This window comes from Aotus nancymaae, unplaced genomic scaffold, assembly GCF_030222135.1.
Source record: "Aotus nancymaae isolate 86718 unplaced genomic scaffold, 86718_ANA_hifiasm-v0.15.2.pri h1tg000016l, whole genome shotgun sequence".
Lineage (NCBI taxonomy): Eukaryota > Metazoa > Chordata > Mammalia > Primates > Aotidae > Aotus > Aotus nancymaae.
In genome coordinates, this window is record NW_026988428.1 from 3,870,765 (window position 1) to 3,895,341 (window position 24,577).

At 36.9% G+C, this 24,577-nt stretch overlaps 1 protein-coding gene and 1 pseudogene across 1 annotated transcript in view; one reads left to right on the top strand and one right to left on the bottom strand.

Moving 5' to 3' along the window:
• Positions 1 to 12,629, bottom strand: part of NEDD1 (NEDD1 gamma-tubulin ring complex targeting factor) — a 46,236-nt gene extending 33,607 nt beyond the window's left edge. The window contains exons 1-5 of the mRNA XM_012469298.2: positions 12,559 to 12,629; positions 9,979 to 10,122; positions 6,929 to 7,023; positions 2,993 to 3,109; positions 321 to 461 (exon numbers count right to left, since the gene is read on the bottom strand). Coding sequence (XP_012324721.2) covers positions 321 to 461; positions 2,993 to 3,109; positions 6,929 to 7,023; positions 9,979 to 10,114 — 489 coding nt within the window. The 5' untranslated portion in view covers positions 10,115 to 10,122; positions 12,559 to 12,629. The remainder of the gene's footprint in view (positions 1 to 320; positions 462 to 2,992; positions 3,110 to 6,928; positions 7,024 to 9,978; positions 10,123 to 12,558) is intronic.
• Positions 12,630 to 16,825: 4,196 nt separating this feature from the next.
• LOC105728872 (elongation factor 1-alpha 1-like) lies at positions 16,826 to 18,357 on the top strand (annotated as a pseudogene).
• The last annotated feature ends 6,220 nt before the right edge of the window (positions 18,358 to 24,577 follow it).

Consider the following 24,577-nt stretch of genomic DNA (forward strand, 5'->3'; position numbering starts at 1 on the left):
TATAACAGTAATGCTGTAGAAAGATTGATAGCCATTTTTTACATTTAATCTATTAACAACTATTTCGTATTTTATTTATACTGTATATAGTTATAATCGAGGAGGATGTGACTATTTGATTACATAATCAAATTTATATAAGCACCATAATCTAGTATAAATTAGCTTGCTCTCTGAGTATTTTAAAACACTACCATTAAAAAACAGCTACCAGTAAGTTTTTCGATCAAGCATTGTAAAAACTTACATTCAAAGCTTTATGTAAGATATAATTCAAAATCTATATTACCAGCTTTACTCTGAATAAACTCATACTGTACCTGGTTACTACCATGGCCAAAAGGAGTACTAGATAAATTAGTGGTTACACTGTGCAAAATAATTTCACCACTAAGAGAACCAGAAGCAATGTGGCAATCATTCCAATTGTACGTTACACAAGTTACTTCATCTTTATGATCCTGAAAGAGAGAAATGAAAGTAAGTACACTGCCCCATAACCCCCACAGCCCATTTTCATGTTTCTGTAAATACCATGTATTATGTATTTGTCAATCTGATATTTGCTTTAACCTTTTCCTCAAATAAACAGAGAATTATTTTTCATAACCATAAACATGGTCCAGGCACTCTTGAAAAAAAAAAAAAAAGACAGACATTATGGAAAGGTAATTTTCTACACGGCACTATGTCTACCTTAAAGAATTTACTCCTCTGACAATTAACAGGTATTGCAAGTTGACTATTGTTGAGTTCCTGCTTTAACATGAAAATGGCAGAGAATATGCTAAATAAATGATGGAGGCCAAGTGTCAAAAGACAGAGAAAGAGCTACTGTGAACAAAGTTGACAGAGGAAACTTTATGGAAGACATAAAGCTGGAGTTCAACCTTAAAGAAAAGAGAAAAATCATGGGAAGGGGAAAGAAACCAGATGTTACACAATGTAAGAGTGGAAAAAACAAATGAGCAAGGCATGTGTGAGATAACAGCAGCTGCTTCCATTTGCTGAGTATCTACTAGTGCTGAGAGTTTCATATGTTATTTAAAGCTTAGAAAAGCCTGAGAGGCAAGGTCATTTTGCCCATTTTATACATGAAGTACAGGAGACACATAGAACTTAAGAAACCTGTGCAAGCTCATGTAACTGCTAAGTGACAGAGCCAAGATTCAATTCCATGTCAAACTCTAAAGCCTCTGTTCCTTCCACTATACCAGGCTGCCTCTCAAATCCAAATGGGAATTCACTCTGAGGAATAAAACTGCTGGGTTTTAAACAAACTGAGTTCACAAGGACTATGTTTTTCAACATCAAATTAGAGATGTCTAGCAGGAGCAGGGAAAAGTGATCAAAATTGGGAGAAGAGTTTTCAAGTTTGATGCCGTATCTCAATAATACCAACTAATCCTCATATCTAATAATTATTTATGTAATTATTTATATTTTTAATTCATATTAAAATTATTTATATTTATATTTATATTTATGTATATCTATGTAATAGCAAGAATAATAGCTATGACAGTCCACCTGTATTACAACTTGTATCAAGTGGTCCTTCAAGTATTTTCAGAGATTTCTTTACCTTTTATTCCTTTCCTAAAACCAGGAAACACTTGCTATCCTGAGGAAAAAATGTTTGATGAGAAGAAAAAAGGAAGAGCAGACATTTTGTGTATTGTTCCCATTTGGAAAATTAAGAACATGGGGTCCAATATAATTTCTGTGACTCTATAAAGAGGCAGGTTTCTTCCTAACTTCAACTGTGAAAAATAAGTCATTCAGCAAACATTTACTAAGAACCTATCAAGTGCCAGAAATTGTGTTAATCACCAGGGAGAGGACTGTAGAGAAGAGATCCAGAGGTAAAAGATTAGATTTCCCACTATCACAATTAGTCAAAATATTCATTAACAGAATGAAAGAAGGCACTAAGCACTAAGAATTTCACACCGAAAAGAGAGAAAACCATCCAGAGTAATCGGGAAAGCTGAAGATGGAAAAATGAATCAAATTTGGTTCGGCCATGCAGGGATGGGGCAAGTGAAGTTTACATGGGTTACATGAGAAGAGATCCAAAGGTAGAAGATTAGATTTCCCACTATCACAATTAGTCAAAATATTCATTAACAGAATGAATGAAGGCACTAAGCACTAAGAATTTCACACCGAAAAGAGAGAAAACCATCCAGAGTAATTGGGAAAGCTGAAGATGGAAAAATGAATCAAACATGGCCATGCAGGATGGGGCAAGTGAAGTTTACATGGGTTAAAGAAAGTTGTTCCTCTGTGTATACATGCAGATATGATTATATTTTTCACATTAAATTTTTAAAAAACAAAAATTAATTTTAATATCAACTTCTAAATATTAAAAAGACAATATAATGAAAAGTAGAATTCAAAAAAAATCATAACCAGACTTTCTTGTGCTGAATATTTATTTTCTAAAACTGCAAAAAGCTAATTAGTAAAGAAACATTAATTAAAAATAGTAAATTACTGTATAAAATATTTCATTACCAAGTTAAAAATACCAACACACACACACACACACACAAAAGAGCAGCCAAATATACTGCATAACTAAGAAGCTGACCTCCCCAACTCTGATTACTAAATTGAATACTATCATCCCCAAACAACTCTAATTTTTTCCAATGTGCCCTAAAATAAGATTCCTGATGACCAAAAACTAGTTTACAAAAATGAGTGAAGTGGTTCATTCAAACAAAAGTAGAATTAAACAAAAAATTAAGAAAAAAGCTTTAAACGTTGATCATATGCATTAATGCTATACATGGAAAAGACAAAAAAAAGAAAAAACATGAGTTTTTGGCTAAATAGCACCTTTATTTTCCCTAACAAATCTTAGTTCAATTCTGAAGCCCCTTATTTTTATCATAAAAGCTCAAAAATAAAAGCTTGGTGAGTAGACTAAATGCATTGTAAGATATCCATTATTTTGTGAAGACTTTTTAAAATTGCTTACCTTAAGAGATCGATGAAGTCTTTTTGATTTTAAATCCCAAATATTAACAGTGTTATTTAGGCCTCCGCTTACCAAATACATAGATGTAGAATTTAAACTGACACATGTCTGCTTTTGCTATTAAAAAAAAAAAAAAAGTTACCTTAATTGAACAGAGCCCAGAGCTGACTTTCAGGTCTCATCCAACACTTAGTAAGCATGTGATAAATATTTGCTAAATTAAATACCATAAACATGCTAATCTTGTACTAAAGAGCCACCATCACTGTCTTTCACATGGATCCAACAGCTTTTAAGGGGGTCAAAAATGCTTCAAGGAAATCAAATAGATTTGCATTCACTTCCGGAGACCGGTGAAGATACAGGAAGCTTAGAAAACACCAGCAGTCCTGGTCTCCCATCAGGGCTTGTTTGCCCATCCCATCTCCCCTTGATAAAGTCTGCTCTTGTATTTGCACAGAATATCCTAAATTAAAATCAGTCCCCAGCTCAAAAAATCCTAAAAATAGAAGAGACTTTAAAGAATTTCCAGTGTAGAGCCCTCATTTTACCGATAGGGTAAGTTTTTTTTTTTAAAGAAGTCATGATACTTGCCCTAAGTCTCCCAGCAAATCTCCCTGTTAAGGAGACCAAGTCTCAGACATCAGGTCATCAAAGCCTGACCTCAATTGTTCCCCATCTCTGTAAAGACACCATCCAGTTTCTCAAGATAAAAATCTGGAATAATCCTAGGTTTCTTGTTCTCCCTCCCCTCCAATCTATAAGCTGTCTAACTCCAACCCAAAAATAAATCCCACACGGCTCCCCTTTATCTATCGCTACTACTAACAATAACCCAAACCTTGCCAAACCATGACAGCAGCTTCTTAACTGGTTTCCCTGTTTCCACTCCTGCTTTCCTATATTCCATCCTTCATAAGTAGGGTGGACTTTAAAAATGTAAATCAGATCATGTCTCCTTCCTGTTTAAAAATCTTCAATGCTTCCAATCACACCAAGAATAAAACCATTTACCTGGCTTTTGAAGTCCTATTTATCTGGCCATTATCTCATCTTTTACCATTTTCTTCCTCATCTACTAATTAATTCTCCAGCCATACTGACCTTCCATTCCTTAAACTTACAACCCTATGTTTGCCCCAAGGCTTCTACACAGCTATTCTCCTTGGCTAGAATAGAAAGCTAAATTCTCTGAACCTTGGTTGGAAGACTTTCTGGCCAATAAATACCAACTTAAGTGTCACCACTTCAGGGGACCTCCACTGGCTACCTAATCTAACTTGCTATCGCAGTATCTCATTTTAGTTTTCTGCATGATAACTTATCAATATCTGGGTATTTTTTGTTTACTAGTTTACTGCCTGTCCCCTGCCAGAATGTCAGTTTCACTAGCACAAAGCCCATATCCATGCTTGATATTTATAGAATAAATGGCTAAAATACAGAGGTTATCAAGTTCTTCTCAATGAGTATCTTTGAGTGTCACCAATCTGGTGGTGCCATCAATAATATGCTACACAGAACACAATGTTGCATTTTTTTTCCGATGTAACCTTCAGATGCACTATGAAGTTACATTAGTTTTAACTTCCACAGTGCATCCTTGGATTCTTCAAATCCAAAGGGGACATTTTATGACTTCATTAAAAGTTAAAAGGCAAGTTATGTAGGTTTAGGCAAATCATCTCACCTTTCTGAGCCTATGTTTCTGCATTTGAGAAATGAAAGGTGAAGACTAGATCTACTGTTCTTACCTTCAGAGTCCATGCTTCTCAGAAATATCCTCTGCTCAAAAGAGATTCTTTAAAGGGTGCAGATAGTCCCTTCCCCCACCCCGATTACAGTCCCCAAGGTTTCTTCTAGCTCTGAAATTTTGACCAAGAGTATCAACTAACATATAAAAATAGCATGATGCACACAACATCAATGTTTCAGTATAGTTGCTGTAATTCTCCTGCAGATACCATTCTAGGAATTGACTTTGGTTGAAGGAGACTAGTAAGATTTAGAATCTGGTTGTCACTGCAAATTAGGACAGTTTGCTAAGTACTATCAAAACAGCCTTTAAAGAAAATAGAAAATGTGTCCATTGAAGATTGATATATTAGGACTCTAATCATCCCCAACTATAACTACGCTTAAGGGCTCAAAACAAAACCTATGTTTAGAGCTGGCTAACCCTGTTGATAGGTCTTTTTTATGATAAAGTATTATTAATGCAGCTAATGAACTTAATTAATGGAAATTGTATAGTCATTACAGGAATCCTGTAACCGCTCAAGATGCAAGGCAAAAGGTACAATTCTACTATAAAGAGATGAAATACAAAATCAAAGAAAATAAATATGAAAAAGTTCTACTCTAAAATTTTAAAATGAGTAGAATCATAATTCATTTTCTCAAGTAGAAAAGGTCCAATGCCTCAAATAGTACACAAGTAAGAGGACTTAGAACTTACAAAGTGGTTATTAGCACATTAATAGGTTACTTTAAAAATTACTAGTAAAACCTAAAAAATCAGTTTGTAAATTTTTTATAACTAAATTAAAATAGATTCAAAATTTGAATTCAACTAATCTTTTATCCATCAGCATTATGATATGATTTGTTAACTATGGGGAAGAGGGCTAAGAATCATAGCAACTAATTTGGAATATTCACAAAACTCTCAGAATTGTCACACTTGTGAATACCATTTGTTATTTTTATACTTAAACAAAAAAAAAAGCTCCCAAATACTGGTTCACTAATTCTAAGGCATAATGCATAATAGTAGCACATATATATAGTAGTAGAGGTAGCAGTCAAAATTGTTTTGATGTTGACATTAACAAATGTTTTTTGAACTTCTTAGGATATAAAGATCCAAAGATGGCTAAGATGCTTTGCCTGCTCTTGAAGACTTCAGTTTTCCTTTTATCGACCAGGGACATTCTATGCCTTGATTTTAATTAAGACAGGTTAAACAGAGTGCCTCAAACTCCATTTCTACTGTTAGCAGATGTTCTCTCTGTCTCTGTCTCCAACATCTGTGGGTTAGAACTGAAGTTCAGGTCAATCCCACCGGATACCTTTAGGAGAGGATTGATAAAAATCATGAGTCCTCTTTAAATTAGTTACGCTTTTATTCAATTGTCCTGCTGATTTCTATCTGATTGGGCTACCTTACCTATCCCAGTGTCTAAAATTATGACAATTCATAACAATTTAGAATCTGCTATAAAAACTTTGAAATGAAAAAAAAAACTATCAACTATTCATACCTTTTTATTTAAATCCTATCCTATTTAAAAAAGAAACAGCTTTCAAGCAGTATGTGACTGGAAATGAAGAAGCCAGCATTATCCTCAATCAGAGAGATTAATTTATAAAACAAAAGGATAAGGCAACAACATGCAGTGAGAGCTCCATTTAAATGCCCTGGGACCTAAACTCATTTTGACAAAGGCAACCTGTGTAAGGAGAGCATGGGGGAGCTCAGGCAGGCCCCTCAGTACAGGTGGACAGAATCTGAAGCAGAGGGCTACCATCAGCTATGGGTCTTTTCCTGATGGTCCTAAGCTCAAGATCAGTAAAGTAGTGCTGTGTCATTAGAGTTCATATGCTCAGGTCAACCTAGTAACCTATGTGGGACATCATCCTAAAACAGCAGCAACAGGGATCCTCTCCCACTGAAGGAAAATGGAGAAATGAAATGCGTAGTTAACCAAATTCAAGTCTTCAATTGTTCCCCTAATATTCAATACTATTTTACCTGAAAAATGCTTCGGTAAGTATACATATCTTGTTTTTAAGGGTTACCATATTATTTTGAGCTTAAGTTAAAAATGATGCTTTTAAACACCTTTATATTTAGTCACAAGCACCATAATAAATAAGCAATTTCCAGGCAAATAAAACTGAGATTTTTAAAAGTTTTAAAAAAAAATCACTTACCCCTTCAGCAAGCTCTAAAAGTGGAAAAGGTTGACATTTACAACTTGAAACAACTATTTTGTCACCACTGGAAGATGCTGTTACTAAAAAATTATCTAAATGAAGAGTTATGGAGCATCAAACGATCCATGAACATCTATAGCACTAGACTAAGAATTGCAATTATAAAAGCAAACACACTAGGAAGACAAGCAATGAGTATAACTTATACATTAGCTTTCAAAAATGGCTCATGTTACTATTAATAATTACTAAGACTAATTCTTTGTTACTACTGCAGGGAAGAGCTATCCTTCTTTCTGGCTCTACTATCACTCAAAAGCTATTTAACCCATGTGAAATACTACTCTGTTTTCAAAGAGTAGGCCAGAGGGCTAATTTTATCCTTCAAGAATGGGAGCATGATAAAAGCAGCACCAGCAAATACCAATCAACCTTTTCATCTACAGAATTTGTTCAAGATATTAACCCAGTGCTTGGTACAAATCTAAACTAGGAAGCAAACATCCATACTAGTCTCCTATTTTTCTATTAAAAAAAAAAAGCCTGATTTTTTTCCCAGAACTTGAATTTTTGTGATAGAATGTTTCAATATTAAAGAATTAATCTTAAATTAAGAATGAATACTACTTAAATTAAGAATGAATACTTCTTAAATTAAGAATGAATATTGTAACTTACAAATATTTTATAAACATGTATGGTTAAATAGGAATTGTTATGAACGAGTTTTAATTTTAAATAAAATTTAATTTAATCTTAATTTAAAATTTTATTTACCTTATTTTACACGAATTATAAGTGCAACAATCAGTAAGCACAAACAATAAGTATTTTAAAACTAAAACAATTAAATACAACAATATAACCAAGAATAAGACCCTAATTTTGAGAGCCATAACAAATTAAAATATCAGAAGTTTAAATCTGTGCTTTTTAGCAATTAAAATCTGTCAGTAAAAGCAATGGAGAAAGGTTAATTAGACACTCAGAATCCCTAACTGCATTAACTTTTGAATGTTTTGGATAACTTTCAAGTATTTTGTAGACAGAGCATAAGTTGTAATTTTATTATGATATATGATGCAAACAAAATCATTTCTACCTAGATATTACAATAGTGAGAAAAATCATTTCCCTTTCCTTGGCTTCCTCCTCTGTTTACCACTACTCTTCTCCTTAGAATATAGAAAAGGACTGAAATATAATGTGGGTGGGTAATCTAGTTACTTTTTTATTTCTCTTGTAGTTTTAGAAATCATGAGAAAGTGAGGAACATAAGCTAAAGGACAAAAAAACAAACATGTAATCTATCTGGCACTTCACATTAACCCCATTCTTGAAATCTATGCTATGTGGACCCCAAGTTGCTAAGGCTGGGAACTTTTTGTTTTTCAGTAATTAACCTCCCTGGAAGTGATCAAAGCCTTATTAAGAATAAGACTGTATGAAAGCTTTCAGCACACATCTGCTCATACAAGAAAACTATAAGACCATTTCCAAAAGTCATACAACACTATTTCATAGTCACATCAGTTTTGTTGCTAGACTATTAAGTAACACATCAGTAAAAACCAACTCCTAGAAAAACTCCTTGAAACAAAAGTTAATCAAACTATACTCTTACTACGAATTGCTACTTTTCTCTTATACAGTAAGAGGGAAAATTAAGCTCTAAACATAATGAAAATCTAAAAATAAAGAACAGCAACTTCATATACTTGTCACTCTCTTTAAAACATTTTCCCTACTACACATCTGGAGAGTCCTTCAAAAATGCACTCATTTTACCATCAGTTTGATTAACAGAGTACCAAAGTAATTTATTTTACTGCTTTAATAAAAAATCAAGGAGTGATAAGGAGGTAAATTTAATTCAGTAAGAAAATGTGTCCTTTTTGTTATATACATGCAAGAATAGTTAGGTTCATATAAAACTTTTAATATTTTTCTTCCTGAATCAGTCATATTTTAAAGCTTTTTTTCCTTTCATCAGAAAGTAGAATTTAATACTTTGGTGTTGATAAAAATCAGACAAATGTTAAAATTTAATTCGTTAAGAAATAGCATAGAAGTTTCACAAAAGAAAAATTCTAACACACCAATTATATAAAACATTTTCATATAAAAGGTGATAAGAGTACTATGGTTACAGCAGTGTTTCTCAACTGGGAGTGATTCAGGAAATTCTGGAAACCTTTTTGGTTGTCACAACTAGAGGCTATTGGTACCTGATGGGAGAAGGCCAACAAACCTTCTCAACATGGTACAACGTACAGGAGAGGCCCAAAACAAATTTTCTGCCCCTAAAAGTGCAGGGTTCAAAAACCCTAGTTTACAGTCTTCACTCTCTCATTTTATTTTATCCACATTTAGAAGCTCACCAAGACAGGGAAGGCATCAATCAGAAACATAAAAAGCTTAGAAAAATTCAATCTAGATAATTTTACTATGTCTGTTTAGGAAATAATGCAATTTTCATCTCTCTCTCTCTCTCTCTCACACACACACACACACACACACACACACACACAGAGAGAGAAAAAGAAATATGGAGAGTACATCAGTAAGATGGAGATATTGGACAATTTTTTGTCTCCTCCCCAACTTGCTTCTGCCTTCAAGTTCTGTCTTTAATTTTCAGTTCAGATTCACAAATACCCAAATGTAGATGCAAAAACGCATTCCAAAACCTTTTAGAATTATTTCCACAATTACCCACCTTATTCCATTTGGTTCAATAAGAAACTTTTGATAACTAACTCTATGGTGTAGTCATAGTACATATTTTTTTAATAGCAGTGTTTTCGAATGAAGTGATTTGTAACTAAATTTTTAAATGAACCCAACAGATAAAATCAGAGTGCATTCATATGATACACTGTTTTGTAAACTACTATTTTACGTCTTCTATCCTTCATAGAAATGCAAAATATATATCTCAGTATGAGGCACAGTATGAGAAAAAGTTTCATTGACAGTGGTTGTTTAACCTAATAAGTGGTTTGTGATTTTGGTTTTTGTTTGTTTGGTTGTTTTTTAAAGGATACTATTGCTGCTCCAACATACTGAGCTGATTCCATGTGGTGACGTGTGTGGGTTGAATTTATCCACCAATGTCATAGATGAAGCATCCCATATTTTAATATCATCTCCTGATGAAGCAAATCTGAGGTTTTCCTGCATGACTGCGCCTACAAATAGTTTAAAACAATATATTTTAAAAATATTTAATATACATATTCAAAAAAGATCAAAATCTAATCTAAAACAAGTGGCTCAAACTCCGCCATTTTTGTTCCAAACAGTGCACTCACCAAAGTAGTTGAAGTGATCTTTCTAAAACATAAGCCAGGTCACATTATCTTAGCTGACCCTTCCAATGGCTACTCACGGTAATTATAATGAAATCCAGCCTCCTTAGCCTGCCTTACATGTCCTGGGCCCCATGTAACTCTCCTCTTTTCACTGGTCTTCTGTCTGCCTCATACAAAGGCAAGGTTATTCTCACCTCAGTGTCTCTTCATTTTGCTGCTCCCTTTGCCTAAAATGTTTTCCCCAAATTCCCATTGTCATCGCCTTCTCATCATTCAGGTCTTGGCTCAAATGTTTCCTCCTATGAAAGGCCTTTCCTGACCATCTCAGCTAAAGCAGCCCCTTACTTGGTAAGGAGCTTACCAGGTTACCCTATATCCCACTACCTGATTTCATTTTTTTCATAGCACTTCCTACTATATCTGAAATTCAGAGTGCAATGGCGCAATCTCGGCTCACCACAACCTCCGCCTCCCAGGTTCAAGAGATTCTCCTGCCTCTGCCTCCCGAGTAACTGGGATTACAGGCATGTGCCACCACATCCGGCTAATTTTGTATTTTTAGCAGAGATGGGTTTCTCCATGTTGGTCAGGCTCGTCTCGAACTTCCGACCTCAGGTGATCAGCCTCACAAAGTGCTGGGACCACAGGCGTGAGCCACCGTGCCCGGCCACTATCTTAAATTTTTATTTGTTTTCATAATAATGTCTATCTCCCCATACCAGAGTCTTGAAACACTCCTGGCACACCACAGCTTTTCAACAAATAATTGTCAAAAAGTAACTTCCTAATTTTTTAAGAAATGTATGATGATAAACTAACATTTCTCCAGGTCAGAATCTAGTCACACCAGTTTTCCCAAATAACTGTAAAATCAGCAATATGGTCAAATGAGATGCCACTAAGTCCCTATGCCAATACTTGAACTACAATGTCTTCACTCATTTATTCAGAGTATACAGTTGTAACACGTAATTCTAACAAGGTGATTTCACAAACCAAGGAAGTTTAGAAAACAGAAGGCAAGGAAACTGCTCTAGGCAGGCACTTTAAAGAGTGACAGGTAATAATGAACAATAGGTGAGGAAAAAGATGCTCAAAAATCCATGGGAGAAAGGGAAAGGGAGAGGGCACAGAATTATACCTCCCACATCGCCCTAGTATGGAAAGTGCAAGACTACTGCACAGCATTAGTGATGTCACAGATAAGTCCCAGAGTCATTAACAGAACATCACACTTATGTCTAGTTTAAACCATTTCAGAGGACAAGTTAAAGGCATCATTATAGAAACTTCACTCTCGAGACAAAAAGTTAATGTGATTCACTCATGTGCTTCCTTATGTTCCATTCATCCGATACAGTGCTACTAACATTAAAGTCACCTGTTGAAATGTTAACATAGTGTTTGGATTTGGTGCCTTAAACCTGTGTAACACGTGCCCTCTTGGTTCACATGTCAAGGAACAATGAATGAATTGCTGGAAAAGCGATCTCTAAGCCTTGTAAACACAACTGCAAGCTGTGTCTACCTGCATCCTACACCAGGCCTGTTGAGCTGCGGGGTGTAGTGGGTAGATCACTCAGGCCAGGGCTCAGAAAACCTGGATTCGAAAGATCTGCTCCAATGCAGGAGACAAAACTCGCCGAGTGATTTAATGTTTTTCACTCTTAAAGTGGAGCGGGGAAGAGGACCATCTGCCCAACTACCTCGGTCTTCTGAGAACTGAGCACATTTAAGGGAGAGACTTTACATCAGTCCCTCAAAGAGGGTCCCATGGAAAGTGAGCAGTCAGGACACAGGCGGTAACGTCGGCTTGGGTTTAGGGACAGTGGCTACAGGAACCAATTCAACTACACCACTCAGCTGAAATGCAAGTTCTCCAACTTTCAATCACCAAAAATGCACTTTATTTGCAGCACAACCGCTCAATTGGGGTTACCCTGTAAAATGCATCCGAGTACCTGGCAAAAGAGAAGTACTTAAGGTTGACAATTAAAAAAAAGAGAGAGAGAGACGGACTTGTGGAGACGAGGCAAACTTTTCGGAGGCAGCACATCCCCCAGGGCCAACACCAACCTTACCCCAGCTGACCTGGGCCGCCTTTCGGGAGGTGCGCGACCTCGGCCCGCTGCTCCAGGGACGCTTCCGCGCCCAACGCGCCGCCTCGCCCCTGCCAGGCAACTGCTCGTGGCGCGCGAAGCCCAAGGACCTACGCTCCGCCCTCTGAGGAGGACGCAGGGGGCCCTGGGATCCAGAGGGTGCACGGACGCGGAGGGCGGCGCCCCGCAGATCCGAGGACCTCCGGAACCTCACCTCTCGGCGGCAACACAACAGGGGTCCGCGGCCCGCTCCGCGATGGGCTTCCGGCTCCCGCTTGGACGGTTAAACTTCGGCGGCCGGAAGTCCCGCCCCGAGTGACGTCACGCAGCAAGGCGCTGCCTGCAGCTGTGGCTCCTGGCTGGAGAGGAAAGGGGCATAGAGGCTCTGGCTGAGGCAACGCTGGGACTCTACGGGGGAAGTTATCCCAGTGCCAGGGCGGGAACAGCGGGCCAGGGCGGCTCTCTCTACGCCCCAGCGCCGGAGCTCCGGCCACTGGCAACTGCTCTTGTAATTCACTTGCTGTCTACTGTGTGCCAGGCACTATGCTAGACTCTTGGGTGTACAGTGATGGTTTAGCCTGGGGACACAGGAGTACAGTGAATTCTCATAGTGCTTGGCCTCGTGGAGCTTACAATTCACTATAGGAGGCTGACGTTATTAGATACTTAAATAGAAAATGAAACTATGATAATGAAAGGTATAAGTTGCCCGAAGACCCATAATAAGGGAAACTATTGTAGATGTGGATTTAGGAAAGGATTCCTACATGCAATTTACCAGCCAGGAAATGCACTCAGACTGAGAAATAACCCGAACAGTAAGCGTCTGCACTAACCGACTTCAAAACCCATGATCTTTCTTTCTCATCATGCTGCGAGGTCAAGAACATCAAACATCCTCTGGTTGGGAATTCTTTTGAAGGGGATGCTTCAAGGTGGAAAAGGAAGTTGCTGAGCCGAGTTTTCAAACGCCCCTTCCAAAGGGCCTTTTATGCCTCTACTGACCATTTTTGCTGAGAATATTTATCATAATTCTAAGGCATTTCTTCTGCAAACAGTGTTATTCTTTCATCACAACTACATGGGGTGTGTTTCTCAACTAGGCCCCAGGTATCTGCATTCATATTGCAGATAATTGGGAAGTTCTAATAAGTGTATTTTTTTCAGAGCAGAAATTGAAATCGTCACCAAGTTATTGAGGTTCATGGGAAATGGCAAAAGGAGGAAGATAGCAAGCAGCAACTAACTTAATTGTACAGTCTGCAGTTCTTGAGGTTATAAAATCCAGTTTGGGCAGGGAGAAGGCCCAGAAAGTTGGGAACTAAGAAAGTGGAGTAAGGGAGTGGGGGCAGGGAGAATGGGAGCAAATGGAAAACAGAAAGCTTCAAACAAAAAGGACAATTAATTAAATCTCTGAAAATTGAAGCCAGCAGGAAAACTGAGACTAGACTATATGAAAAAATATATATAATAATACATGTAATATAATATATATGCACGATATAATATAAAAATGTCTATAGTATTTATTGAATACTAAGCATTGTATTTGTGTGTATAGATATAATGTGTATGTATGCAATACATATATAATTTAATCTTTCTAAAAACACATGAAGGATATGCTATTATTTGTCCCCACTTTACATAGGAGGAAATGGAGGTTAAGTAACTTGCCCAAGGTCACAAGGTTAATAAATGGTAAAGTCAGAAGTTAAACCTGGGACCATAAGACTGCAAAGACTGTCCCACACCATTATGCTGTATAGTCAAGAGCCAAAATACAGTGTAAAGGGCCAAATGGAAACCTCCACTCCTCTGTCCTCCACTGATGCTACAGCTTCATCAAATCTTACTGGCCCTGGAACAGTCCTGTCATTTTTGTTCCTGCCTCTGTGCCGATGTAAATACTGTTTCCTCAGTTCTGTGTAATAGTCTAACAAACAATAGATGCCAAATGTTGGAAGCCTTGCTAATATATGAATTGCATAAATATATACAGCTTTCCAAAAGCAGCCATCAAGACAACATTTCTAGAGAGAAAGAGAAATATTTCATAATGATAAAAGGGTAAGTAAAACCAAAAGCCGTATCAATTTTAAATGTTTATGTGAACATAGGAGAATTGTGAAGTATAAGAAGAATAAATATCAAAGCTAAAGGGGGAAAAAGACATACCCATAGTCATTATTGGGGACATTGACAGAATTTCCTCAATAATTCATAGAACATCCAGACAAGAAAAAAATCAGAAAAGATGTGGAAAATTTGTACACTCTCAACTATTTTAACTGACATTTTTAGAACACTATAGCCAACTACTTCAGGATAAACATTCTTTTCAAATACACATAAAGATGGAGTATATATTGGGCTATAAAACTAGTCAATAGATTTTTAACAGAATAAATCTTACAGAGCATCCTCTCTGATCACAACAGTCTTAAATATAAATATAAAACAACACATCTAGAAAAGACCCAAACATGAAATAAAACAATCTTAATTCTAACAACCCATAGGTGAAGGAAGAAATCAAATCACAAATATTAATATTAATAGAAAATATTTGAACTGATTGATAAGTAAAATGCAACAATAAAAATTCATGGAGACAGCTAAAGCAGTTCTTAGGGAAAAATAATAGGTTTAAATGTTTACATTATGAAAAAAAAAAAGGTCCAAAATCATTGATCTATGCTCTCTCTTAAGAAACTTAGAAAGAGAACAAATTAAACACAAAGTAAAGATTAGAGTACTGAACAATGAAATAGAAAAAAGATGAACAGAGAAAAATCAATGAAACCAAAATCTGATTTTTGAAATGATTAATAAATTGATAAATCTCCAGCTAGACTTATCAATAAGAAAGAGAAAACACAAATTACCAATACAAAATTGAAAGAGAAACCATCAATATATATCCAAAGGACATTTACAAAAATAAGGGAATAGAATAAACAACTCCATGTCAATAAATTTCGTCACAACTAAAACAAATGAATACCTTGAAAGACAAATATTAAAACTGACACAAGAAGAAATAGATAATATGAGTACCTATATGTACCATAGAAATTGAATTCAAAATTGAGAAAGCCATCTTACAAAGGAACCCCAGGATCAGATGGCTTTACTGTTGAATTCTATCAAACACATGAAGAAATAATACAACATTTTAGGAAAACAGAAAAAGAGAGAATATTTGCTAAACCCATTTTTTAGGGGCAGTATTACTCTGAAACTAAACCAGAAAAAGATATTAGAAGAAATAACCATAACTCATATCCCTTATGTATGGAGACAAAATCACACACACATACACACACACACATACACGCAAAGTAAATCTAGTAATTTATAAAAAGAATGATGATCAAGTGAGATTTACTTCAGAAATGCAAGATTGGTTTAACACTCAAAAATCAATTAACATAATTCACCAAATTAACAAAATAAGGGAGAAAGCCCATATAGTTATATCAATAGATGAAACAAAAGCATTTAAAAAAATTTTAACATCTATCCATGATTTAAAATGCTTGACAAACTGAAAAAACAAAAGGAAGGAAACATCCTTAAGTAGTTCAAGGTCCTCTACAAAAAGCCTACAGAGAGCACCTTCGTTAATGATGAAAGACTGAATGTCTTCTCCTAAGATTAGCACAAGAATACCCAGTCTTACTAGTACTGCTATTCAACATTCTTCTGGAGTCCATTGGCAGTGCAATAAGACAAGAAGAAGAAAAGAAAGAGAAGAGAAAATAGGAAGGGGGAAAGGAGAAGGAGAAGGGAGAGGAGAAGAAGAAAACAACAAATATACAGAATAGAAGGGAAGAAGTAAAACTCTCTTTTTTGCAAAGAGAATGACTGTGTACTGTAAAATCATGAGGAATCCAGAAAAAAACTGGAGCTGTGTGAATTCAGTAATGCCTATGCGAGGTCAATATACAAAAATGGAATTCTATATATTAGCAATAAACAACCAGAAAAGTAAAAATTACAATTTCATTTCCAATAATATCTAAAAGTATGAAATATTTACACATAAATGTACTAAAATGTTCAATAATTGTACATTGAAAACTACAAAACATTGCTGAGAGAAGTTAAAGACCTAAATAATGAAGAGCTATATCATATTCATGAGTTAAAAGATTCAATATTATTAAGATATCAGGTTTAAATAATGCAATTTGTTGTTTGTATATTATGCACCAATAACTTTATTTTTAAAAAGATCTCAAGAACAGAGTTCCTAATTATTAAGAAATAAAGTGATGGGTCTTCACTTGTAAGAGAAAAAGAAAACACAACAAAATACATAATTGTTGAATTTAAGAACCCTGGCTTGAAAGGCCTTAAATATTCTAAAAAAAAAAAAAAAGTTACTAAACAAGTTTCAAGAATCAGAATGGCTTTTTCACAATGGGTTTCCTACCAGAACACAGGTGTCATGAAAACCACTCCTAAAGGCTAAAATGGGAAAGGAAAAGACTCATATTGACATCGTCATCATTGGACACATAGATTTGCCAAATCCACCACCACTGGTCATCTGATCAACAAATGTGGTGGCAGCAACAAAAAAAAAAATCATCAAAAAATCTGAGAAGGAAGCTGCTGAGATGGAAAAGTGTTCATTCCCGTGCCTGGGTCTTGGATAAAATGAAAGCTGAGGTTGAATGTGGTATGACCATTGATATCTCCCCATGGAAATTTGATGTCTCAGGACACAGAGATTTTATCATAAACATGAATCCAGGCACATCTCAGGCTGACTCTGCTGTTCTGATTGTTGCTGCTGATGTTGGTGAATTTGAAGGTGGCATCTCCAAGAATGGGCAGACCCATGAGCATGGTGTTCTAGCTTATACACTGGGTATGAAGCAACCAATTGTGGGTGTTAACAAAATGAATTCCACTGAGCCACCCTATGGCCAGAAGAGGAAATTGCTAAGAATGACGGCACTTATATTAAGCAAATTGGCTACAACCTAGACACAGTAGCATTTGTGCCATTTCTGGTTGGAATAGTGACATCATGCTGGAGCCATGTACTAACATGCCTTGGTTCAAGGGATGGAAAGTCACCCATAAAGATGGCTCCAGTGGAAACACACTGCTTGAAACTCTGGACTGCATCATACCACCAACTCATGTAACTAAAAAGCCCCTGTGTCTGCCTCCCCAGGATGTCTACAAAACTGATGGTAGTGGTACTGTACTTCTGGGCCAAGTGGAGACTGGTATTCTCAAACCCAATATGAGGGGGTCACCTTTGCTCCAGTCAATATTATAACTGAAGTAAAGTCTGTTGAAATGTACCATGGGCCGAGCGTGGTGACTCATGCCTGCAATCCCAGCACTTGGGAGGCAGAGACAGGCAGATCACATGAGGCCAGAAGTTTGAGACCAGCGTGGCCAACATGGTGAAACCCCGTTTCTACTAAAAATACAAAAATTATCGAGACATGGTGATGCATGCCTGTAATCCCAGCTACTTGGGAGGCTGAAGTGGGAGGATTGCTTAAACTCGGGAAGCGGAGGTTGCAGTGAGCCGAGATCATACCACTGCACTCCAGCCTGGGTGACAGAGCGAGACTCCATCTCAAAAAAAGAAAAAAGAAAAAAAGAAATGTACCATGAAGGTTTGATTGAAGCTCTTCCTGGAGACAATGTGGGCTTCAGTGTGAAGAATGTGTCTGTCAAAGATGTTTGTTGTGGCAGAGTTGCTAGTGACAGGAAAAATGACCCACCAATGGAAACAGCTGGCTTCACTGCTCAGGTGATTATCCTAAACCTTCTAGGCCATACTGGTGCTGACCATGCCCGTCTACTGAATTGCCACACAGTTCACATTGCTTGCAAGTTTGCCGAGCTGAAGGAAAAGATTGATCGCTGTTACAGTAATAAGCTGGAAGATAGCCCTAAACTCTTGAAGTCTGATGATGTTGCCACTGTTGATATGGTTCCTGGCAAACCCACGTGTGTGGCAGTTTTAAGTCATTAGTTTTTAAAATCAGTACTTTTTAATGGAAACAACTTGACTAAAAAGCTGTCACAGAATTTTGAGACCCATTAAAACAAAGTTTAATGAGGAAAAAAAAAGAAGAATGACTTCCATTCTTAACAGTAACACTAGAATTTACAAGATGGTAGAACAATACTCCCATATTTCTGAGCAAAAATGATTACTACTATAAAATTATCTGGCTATCTTATAATTCAAGTGTCAAGAAGGAATAAAAACATTTTCAAACACGTAAAGTCTCAACAAATTTTCCTCCCGTGCATGTTATCAAGGAGCTACTTGAGGCCGGAAGTGGTGGCTCATACCTGTATTCCCCACTGCTCCGAAGGCTGAGGGGAGAGAATTACTGGAGCCCAAGAGTTTGAGACCAGCCTGGGCAACATGGTGAGACCACATCTCTAATGAAAAGAAGCAAAGAAGCTACTTGAGGAATCGATACACCAAAACAAAGGAGTAAACACAAACAGAGGAAGACAGGACATCCAGCCTCAGAAAGGTGAAGAAAAATTCCAGGATGACAGGTGAGCACTGGGTCCAAAGAGCAACCAGGCAGGGCAGGTAGCAGGTCGAAAGATTCCAGTAGTGCTATCATCAGGAAGGGTAACACACACACACACACACACACACACACACACACACACACCCCTCACATGTCGAATTGTATTGAGAAGAGGTTACAGAACTCTTACAGAAAGAGTAGATTAGGAGATTAATTCATGACTAGACACAGAAAACTAGAAAACCAACCAATTAACCAAATGACAAAATAATAATAATAATAATAATAATAATAAACCACTAGGGAAATAAAAAGTTGTGCAAGAAAGGAAAAGTGGTAATAACAACCATAATATGTCACATAACCTGGTATGAATACTATTTACATAGTCATTAAAATGTGAACATGCAATGTTAATTTAACCAAAATTATGATACAGCTATAATGGGTTGGTAGGGATACGAGTGGTGTGTGTATGTGTGTAGTTGGGGTGGAGGAGGGTGCAGAGAGAACTGATTCTTCATCTACTATGATGGAAAGTCACTAGGTAAAGCCTAAAATTAAAAAAAAAGAATCACAAACTAAGTTATTATTCAGAGAGATAGAAGATAAATACCAAAAGATGTCAAAGAGAAATATGTAAAACTACCGGGCTTTAAAATATAAAGTTGTTTTTTAACAAAGCAATCCCTTGACCCTACTTATCACCAACCACTTACCCCTCCCCTAGACATCAGTTCTACCTTCACTGTGTCCTGTTGTTTGTCATTATTGTTCTATAAACACACATTTGTGAACGGGCTCCTGACACACTGTGCTGAGTATTGCAGTGACCAAGATGAACAGCATCCCTATCTTGGAGAAGCTGGGATTATATCAAGGTAACAAATACTAGTGATACAAAGTTGCCAATGCTATGATATTTGTCAGAGGCTGGGGAGTAATGATGGAGGAAGGAATTAGTACTAGAGTTAGCTTCAAGAGGAAGCAAGATGATATATACTCAAGAAATCAGGGTTTACAGGTACCGTTAGAGGTCCCATTATATGAACACCTGCATCTCTTTCCCCTTCCCTCTTTCCCACAGCCTCTGCTACCCATTGCTTAGGGAACCTGCTGACCCACATGGTTCTTCCTTGCATATTCTTCCCTTGAATGTTCGCATGGCTCCCTCTGGCATTTTGTTCAGGTTTGTCCTCAAATATCACCTCTTGAAAGATGCTTTTCCATGGACAACCTTGGGGGGATATCTAAAATATCCCTCACACCCCACCACACTTTGCCTCTTCACCCTATCGTAATGTATTTGTCTTCAAAGCACATATCTACAGGACATTATGCATTGATTTACTTGTGTGGTTTGTTTAGTTTCTTCATGGAATGAAGGTACCACAATAACAGGAATTTTGCCCTGTTTGCCACTACCCCTGTGCTTGGACTAGTGTCTGGCATGTAGTAGGCACTAAACACCTATTAGATAAATGAGTAAATGAATGAAGAGTGAATGTCTCCAGTCCAAATCTCTCACCTGAGTGCAGACCCATGTACTCAATGGCTACCATCTTCTCTCTGCCAAACCATTTCCCCTTCCAAAGTCTTTCATAGTCACGCAAGGGCTCAAGCCAGACATTTGCAAGTCAATTCTGACTTTTCCCTCTTCCTTCCTTCTCACAAACATCCAAATAGTGTCAATCGCTAAACCCAGTTCATTTCATTGTTGAATATCTTTCAAGTCTGTCTGATGCTCACTACCCTCACTGCTCTTACCTTGATTTAGGTTATCCTCATGACTGGATAGTTGAAACAGCCTCTTCCCAACCTTCTTTCCGGTCTCCAGTCTTTCATCCCTCCAGCTCTCCTCCAAACTTCTACCATAATGATCTCCATAAATGCAAATCCAATCTCATGACCGCTGTTCTTAAAACATACACCCTCAGAATAGAGTCCAAACTCCTTTGCACTGCCCCCTAGGCCCTGTGCCTCTGCCTGGTGCTGATTGCTCTAAATCTTCTCTGACCCCCTGGCCAGTCACACTCACCACACACACCATGCACCACCCTGCTTAGCCTTGGACCTTGCTGCTGCCTCTGCTTAGAACACCTCCTCCTGGCTCTTAACAGTTGGACCAGATGGCAAGGGCCGTGGGGAAATTTCCTTTCTTAATGGATGCTGCCAGGGCATCCTGTGCCCACCCCATACACTGTAAACCATGTTTCTACTCATTGGCCTCCTCCACTGGTCTCTAAGCTCCAGAGATGTAGTGCCTGCCTTTGAAAAATTAGTCTTTGTGTCCCCAGTTCCTAGCATGATGTCCGACACAAAGGAGATACTTAATGAATGTCTGATGAATGAATGAGTGAATGGAGGCATGAATCTGTTTTTAGAATTTAGCAGTAAAGTATAAAATGGATTGCCGGTGGGGAGTCTGAAAGCACACGGACTAGTTAAGAGGTAATTGACATATTCTAGACAAGATAAAGAGGGCCTGGACTCAGGCAGAGGCAATGGGAATGGAAATGAGGAAGTAGAATTAAGAGACTTTTGCTCAAAAAAAAAAAAAAAAAAAAAAGATATTTTATGAGTAAATGCAATTGATTGAGCACTGTGTATTTTCTGAAGGACGGTTCCAGTGTTTTAAATTTAGACAAAGGGCCGGAAAGGCAGTCTACCCATGAGAAGCAATCAATCAACAAACTTCATCAAAGTGAGAAGAGGTTATTGAAGTAGACAAAGAGGTTAGGGAAGCACATAGAGTTTCTGATACAGAAATAAAAGGGAGGGTTTTAACCGCTGAAGAATCAAGGGACTGACAAGGAGAGTGAAGATTTTAGTATCGAGGATGTAATAACTGGAAAAGTTTGCTTCAGCTCTTAATATAGTAATAAAATTTACAGACAGCCCACAATATTATACTGACTGGGAAGTTGTACATTATACAAGCTGCCTTCCATTTTGATGAGACATATATAAAAGTAAGCAGGCAAGTTTCTGGGATTTACTAGGGGGAAATAACTAACTTCCAGGGCATGTCACAGGATCAATATAGCCTCATTCCATTTACACTGGACATCTCTAGAGCCATAACGTGATAGGGATGCTTAAGGGATTTCTGAAATGTGGAAAGATTCTATTGTGACATCTGTGCTCTTAGCCAAAGTGTGGGGAAGGGAAAGAAATAGATGTTTCCTAGGAGCCTACTATTGTGTAGGGCCTTGTGATTTTTCATCCATCTCCCACCTTCACATAGCTGACTTGAGGAATTCTTTATAAGGATTGTTTTCTTCAAAGACAATGAAAACTTGTAAACACAGTTTTTTAAAATAAATAGGTAATGAATACATGTTTCAAAACATTTAATCAATGCAAAAAGGTAGAGTTAAAAATACATCTTCCAGCCCCTGATGGTGAACCACAATTTCCTCTCTCTAGGACAATAAGAACAATTTTTTGTGCATCTTCCAAGAATATTCTATGCATAAGTACAATTTATATAATTCATTCAATATACACTGAATACCAACATTAGCTCACTACACATCTATTCCATGCTTTTTTTTTTTTTTTTTTTTTTTTTTTATTTAATGATATCTAGCAGAAAGCTCCCCATCTTAGGGCAGGTTGGTCTCATTCTTTTTTCAGTCCACGTAATAGTCTATTGTCTGAATGTATCATGTTTTATTTAGCAAAGACTCTTGGTAAATATTAAAGATGTTTTTCAGATATTCTTTACACATAGATAATTTCATATGCGTGCAAGTAGAACTGTGTATGTTAACAAGGTTCAAAAGGTACACACTGTGAACAACATATGTAAGTTTAAATGTTCTAGCAGCCACATTTTTAAAAGTAAAAGAAATAGGTAAAATTAATCTTAACAGTATATTTAACCCATTATATCCAAAATATGATCATTTCAACATGTAATCAATAAAAAAAGAAATATTTTACACTATTTTACTTAGACTAGGGCTTTAAAATTCAGTGTATATGATACATTTAAATTACATCTCGTTTCAGATGCACCAGATTTCAAGTGCTCAGTAACCAAATGTGGTCACTGGCTACTGTACTGGGTAACATACATGTATACATTCTCAGATGGGAAATTGCTCAGAGGAGTAGTATATGATTAAATTGTTATTTTAAAAATTGCTGTTGCCAAATTGCTTTTCAGAAAATGTTGTATCGGTTTACACTTTCCTTAATGTATGGAGTGCTTACTTCCCCTATCATTTACCATTAGGTGAAAATAGCATATTATTGAGTTTTAGTTTGCATTTACGTTATTACAAGTGAGGTTGAGCATCTTTTTATGTTTACAGACTATTTGTATTTCATTTTCTATGGAGTATTTTAATGTCTTCTGTCCATTTATTTCAATAAATTGGTCTTTCTCTTCATTGATATATGAAAGAGTGAAAATAATTTGTCCATCATAAATGCCACAAAAATTTGTTCCAGTTTACCTTCTTACGGCTTTGGTTATGGCATTATTTTGTCATGCAAAAATGTTGACATTTTATGCAGTCAAAATAGCAATCTTTTATGGCTGCTGGGTCTTGTCACGTTTTTAGAGGACTTCCTCTCTCTAAGATTATTAGAAAGTCTTTTCCATGACTTTCTTCTGATCCTCATAATAAAGTTATGAAACTGATGTCATTATTTTCACTTTACAGATGAAAGAGTAGGTTCTTAGAGATATTAAATAAGCTGTCTAAAGGGACCCAGCTAATAAACAGTAGAGCTAGGATTCAAATGCAGTTTGTCAAATTCTAAGGACTGTGTGCTCTTTTGACTATACTATAATCAATGTAATCTGTGTTAGGTGTCTTAGTATTGTCCACTTTAAAACAAACTCTCATATTATATTAAATATATCACTGCTATTAACAACTAAAACATACATTAATACTGACACCACATTCTCACAAAATCCTAGATAATCGAAATGAGCAGTTTGGGCTTTTCCATGGCATAAGGGTGATGGCTTTATCTTGGGTAGAAGAAGCCAAGGATATTGGACAGGATTGCAGCAGTCAGGGAAGGCTAACACATGGGCTTGAGGACATTCACTCAGCGTCTTAAAAGAAAGGTAGAAATTGGACATGAAGAGAAAACAAAAAGATAAAAAACTGTGTTAGTCTATTTTCACACTGCTGATAAAGACATACCTGAAACTGGGAACAAAAAGAGGTTTAATTGGACTTACAATTCCACATGGCTGGAGAGGCCTCAGAATCATCGCATGAGTAGAAAGGTACTTCTTACATGGCAGTGGCAAGAGAAAATAAGAAAGAAGCAAAGGTGGAAACCCCTGATAAACCCATCAGATCTCGCAAGACTTATTCAGTATCACAAGAATAGCATGGGAAAGACCAGCCCCCATGATTCAGTTACCTCCCCCTGGGTCCCTCCCACAACACGTGGGAATTCTGGGAGATACAATTCAAGTTAAGTTTTGGGTTGGGACACAGCCAAACCATATCATTCTGCCCCTGGCCCTTCCAGATCGTATGTCCTTACATTTCAAAACCAATCATGCCTTCACAACCGTCCCCCAAAGTCTTAACTCATTTTAGCATTAACCAAAAAGTCCATAGTTCAAAGTTTTATCTGAGACAAGGCAAGTACCTTCGGCCTATGAGCCTGTAAAATCAAAAGCAAGCTAGTTACTTCCTAGATACAATGGGGGTACAGGTA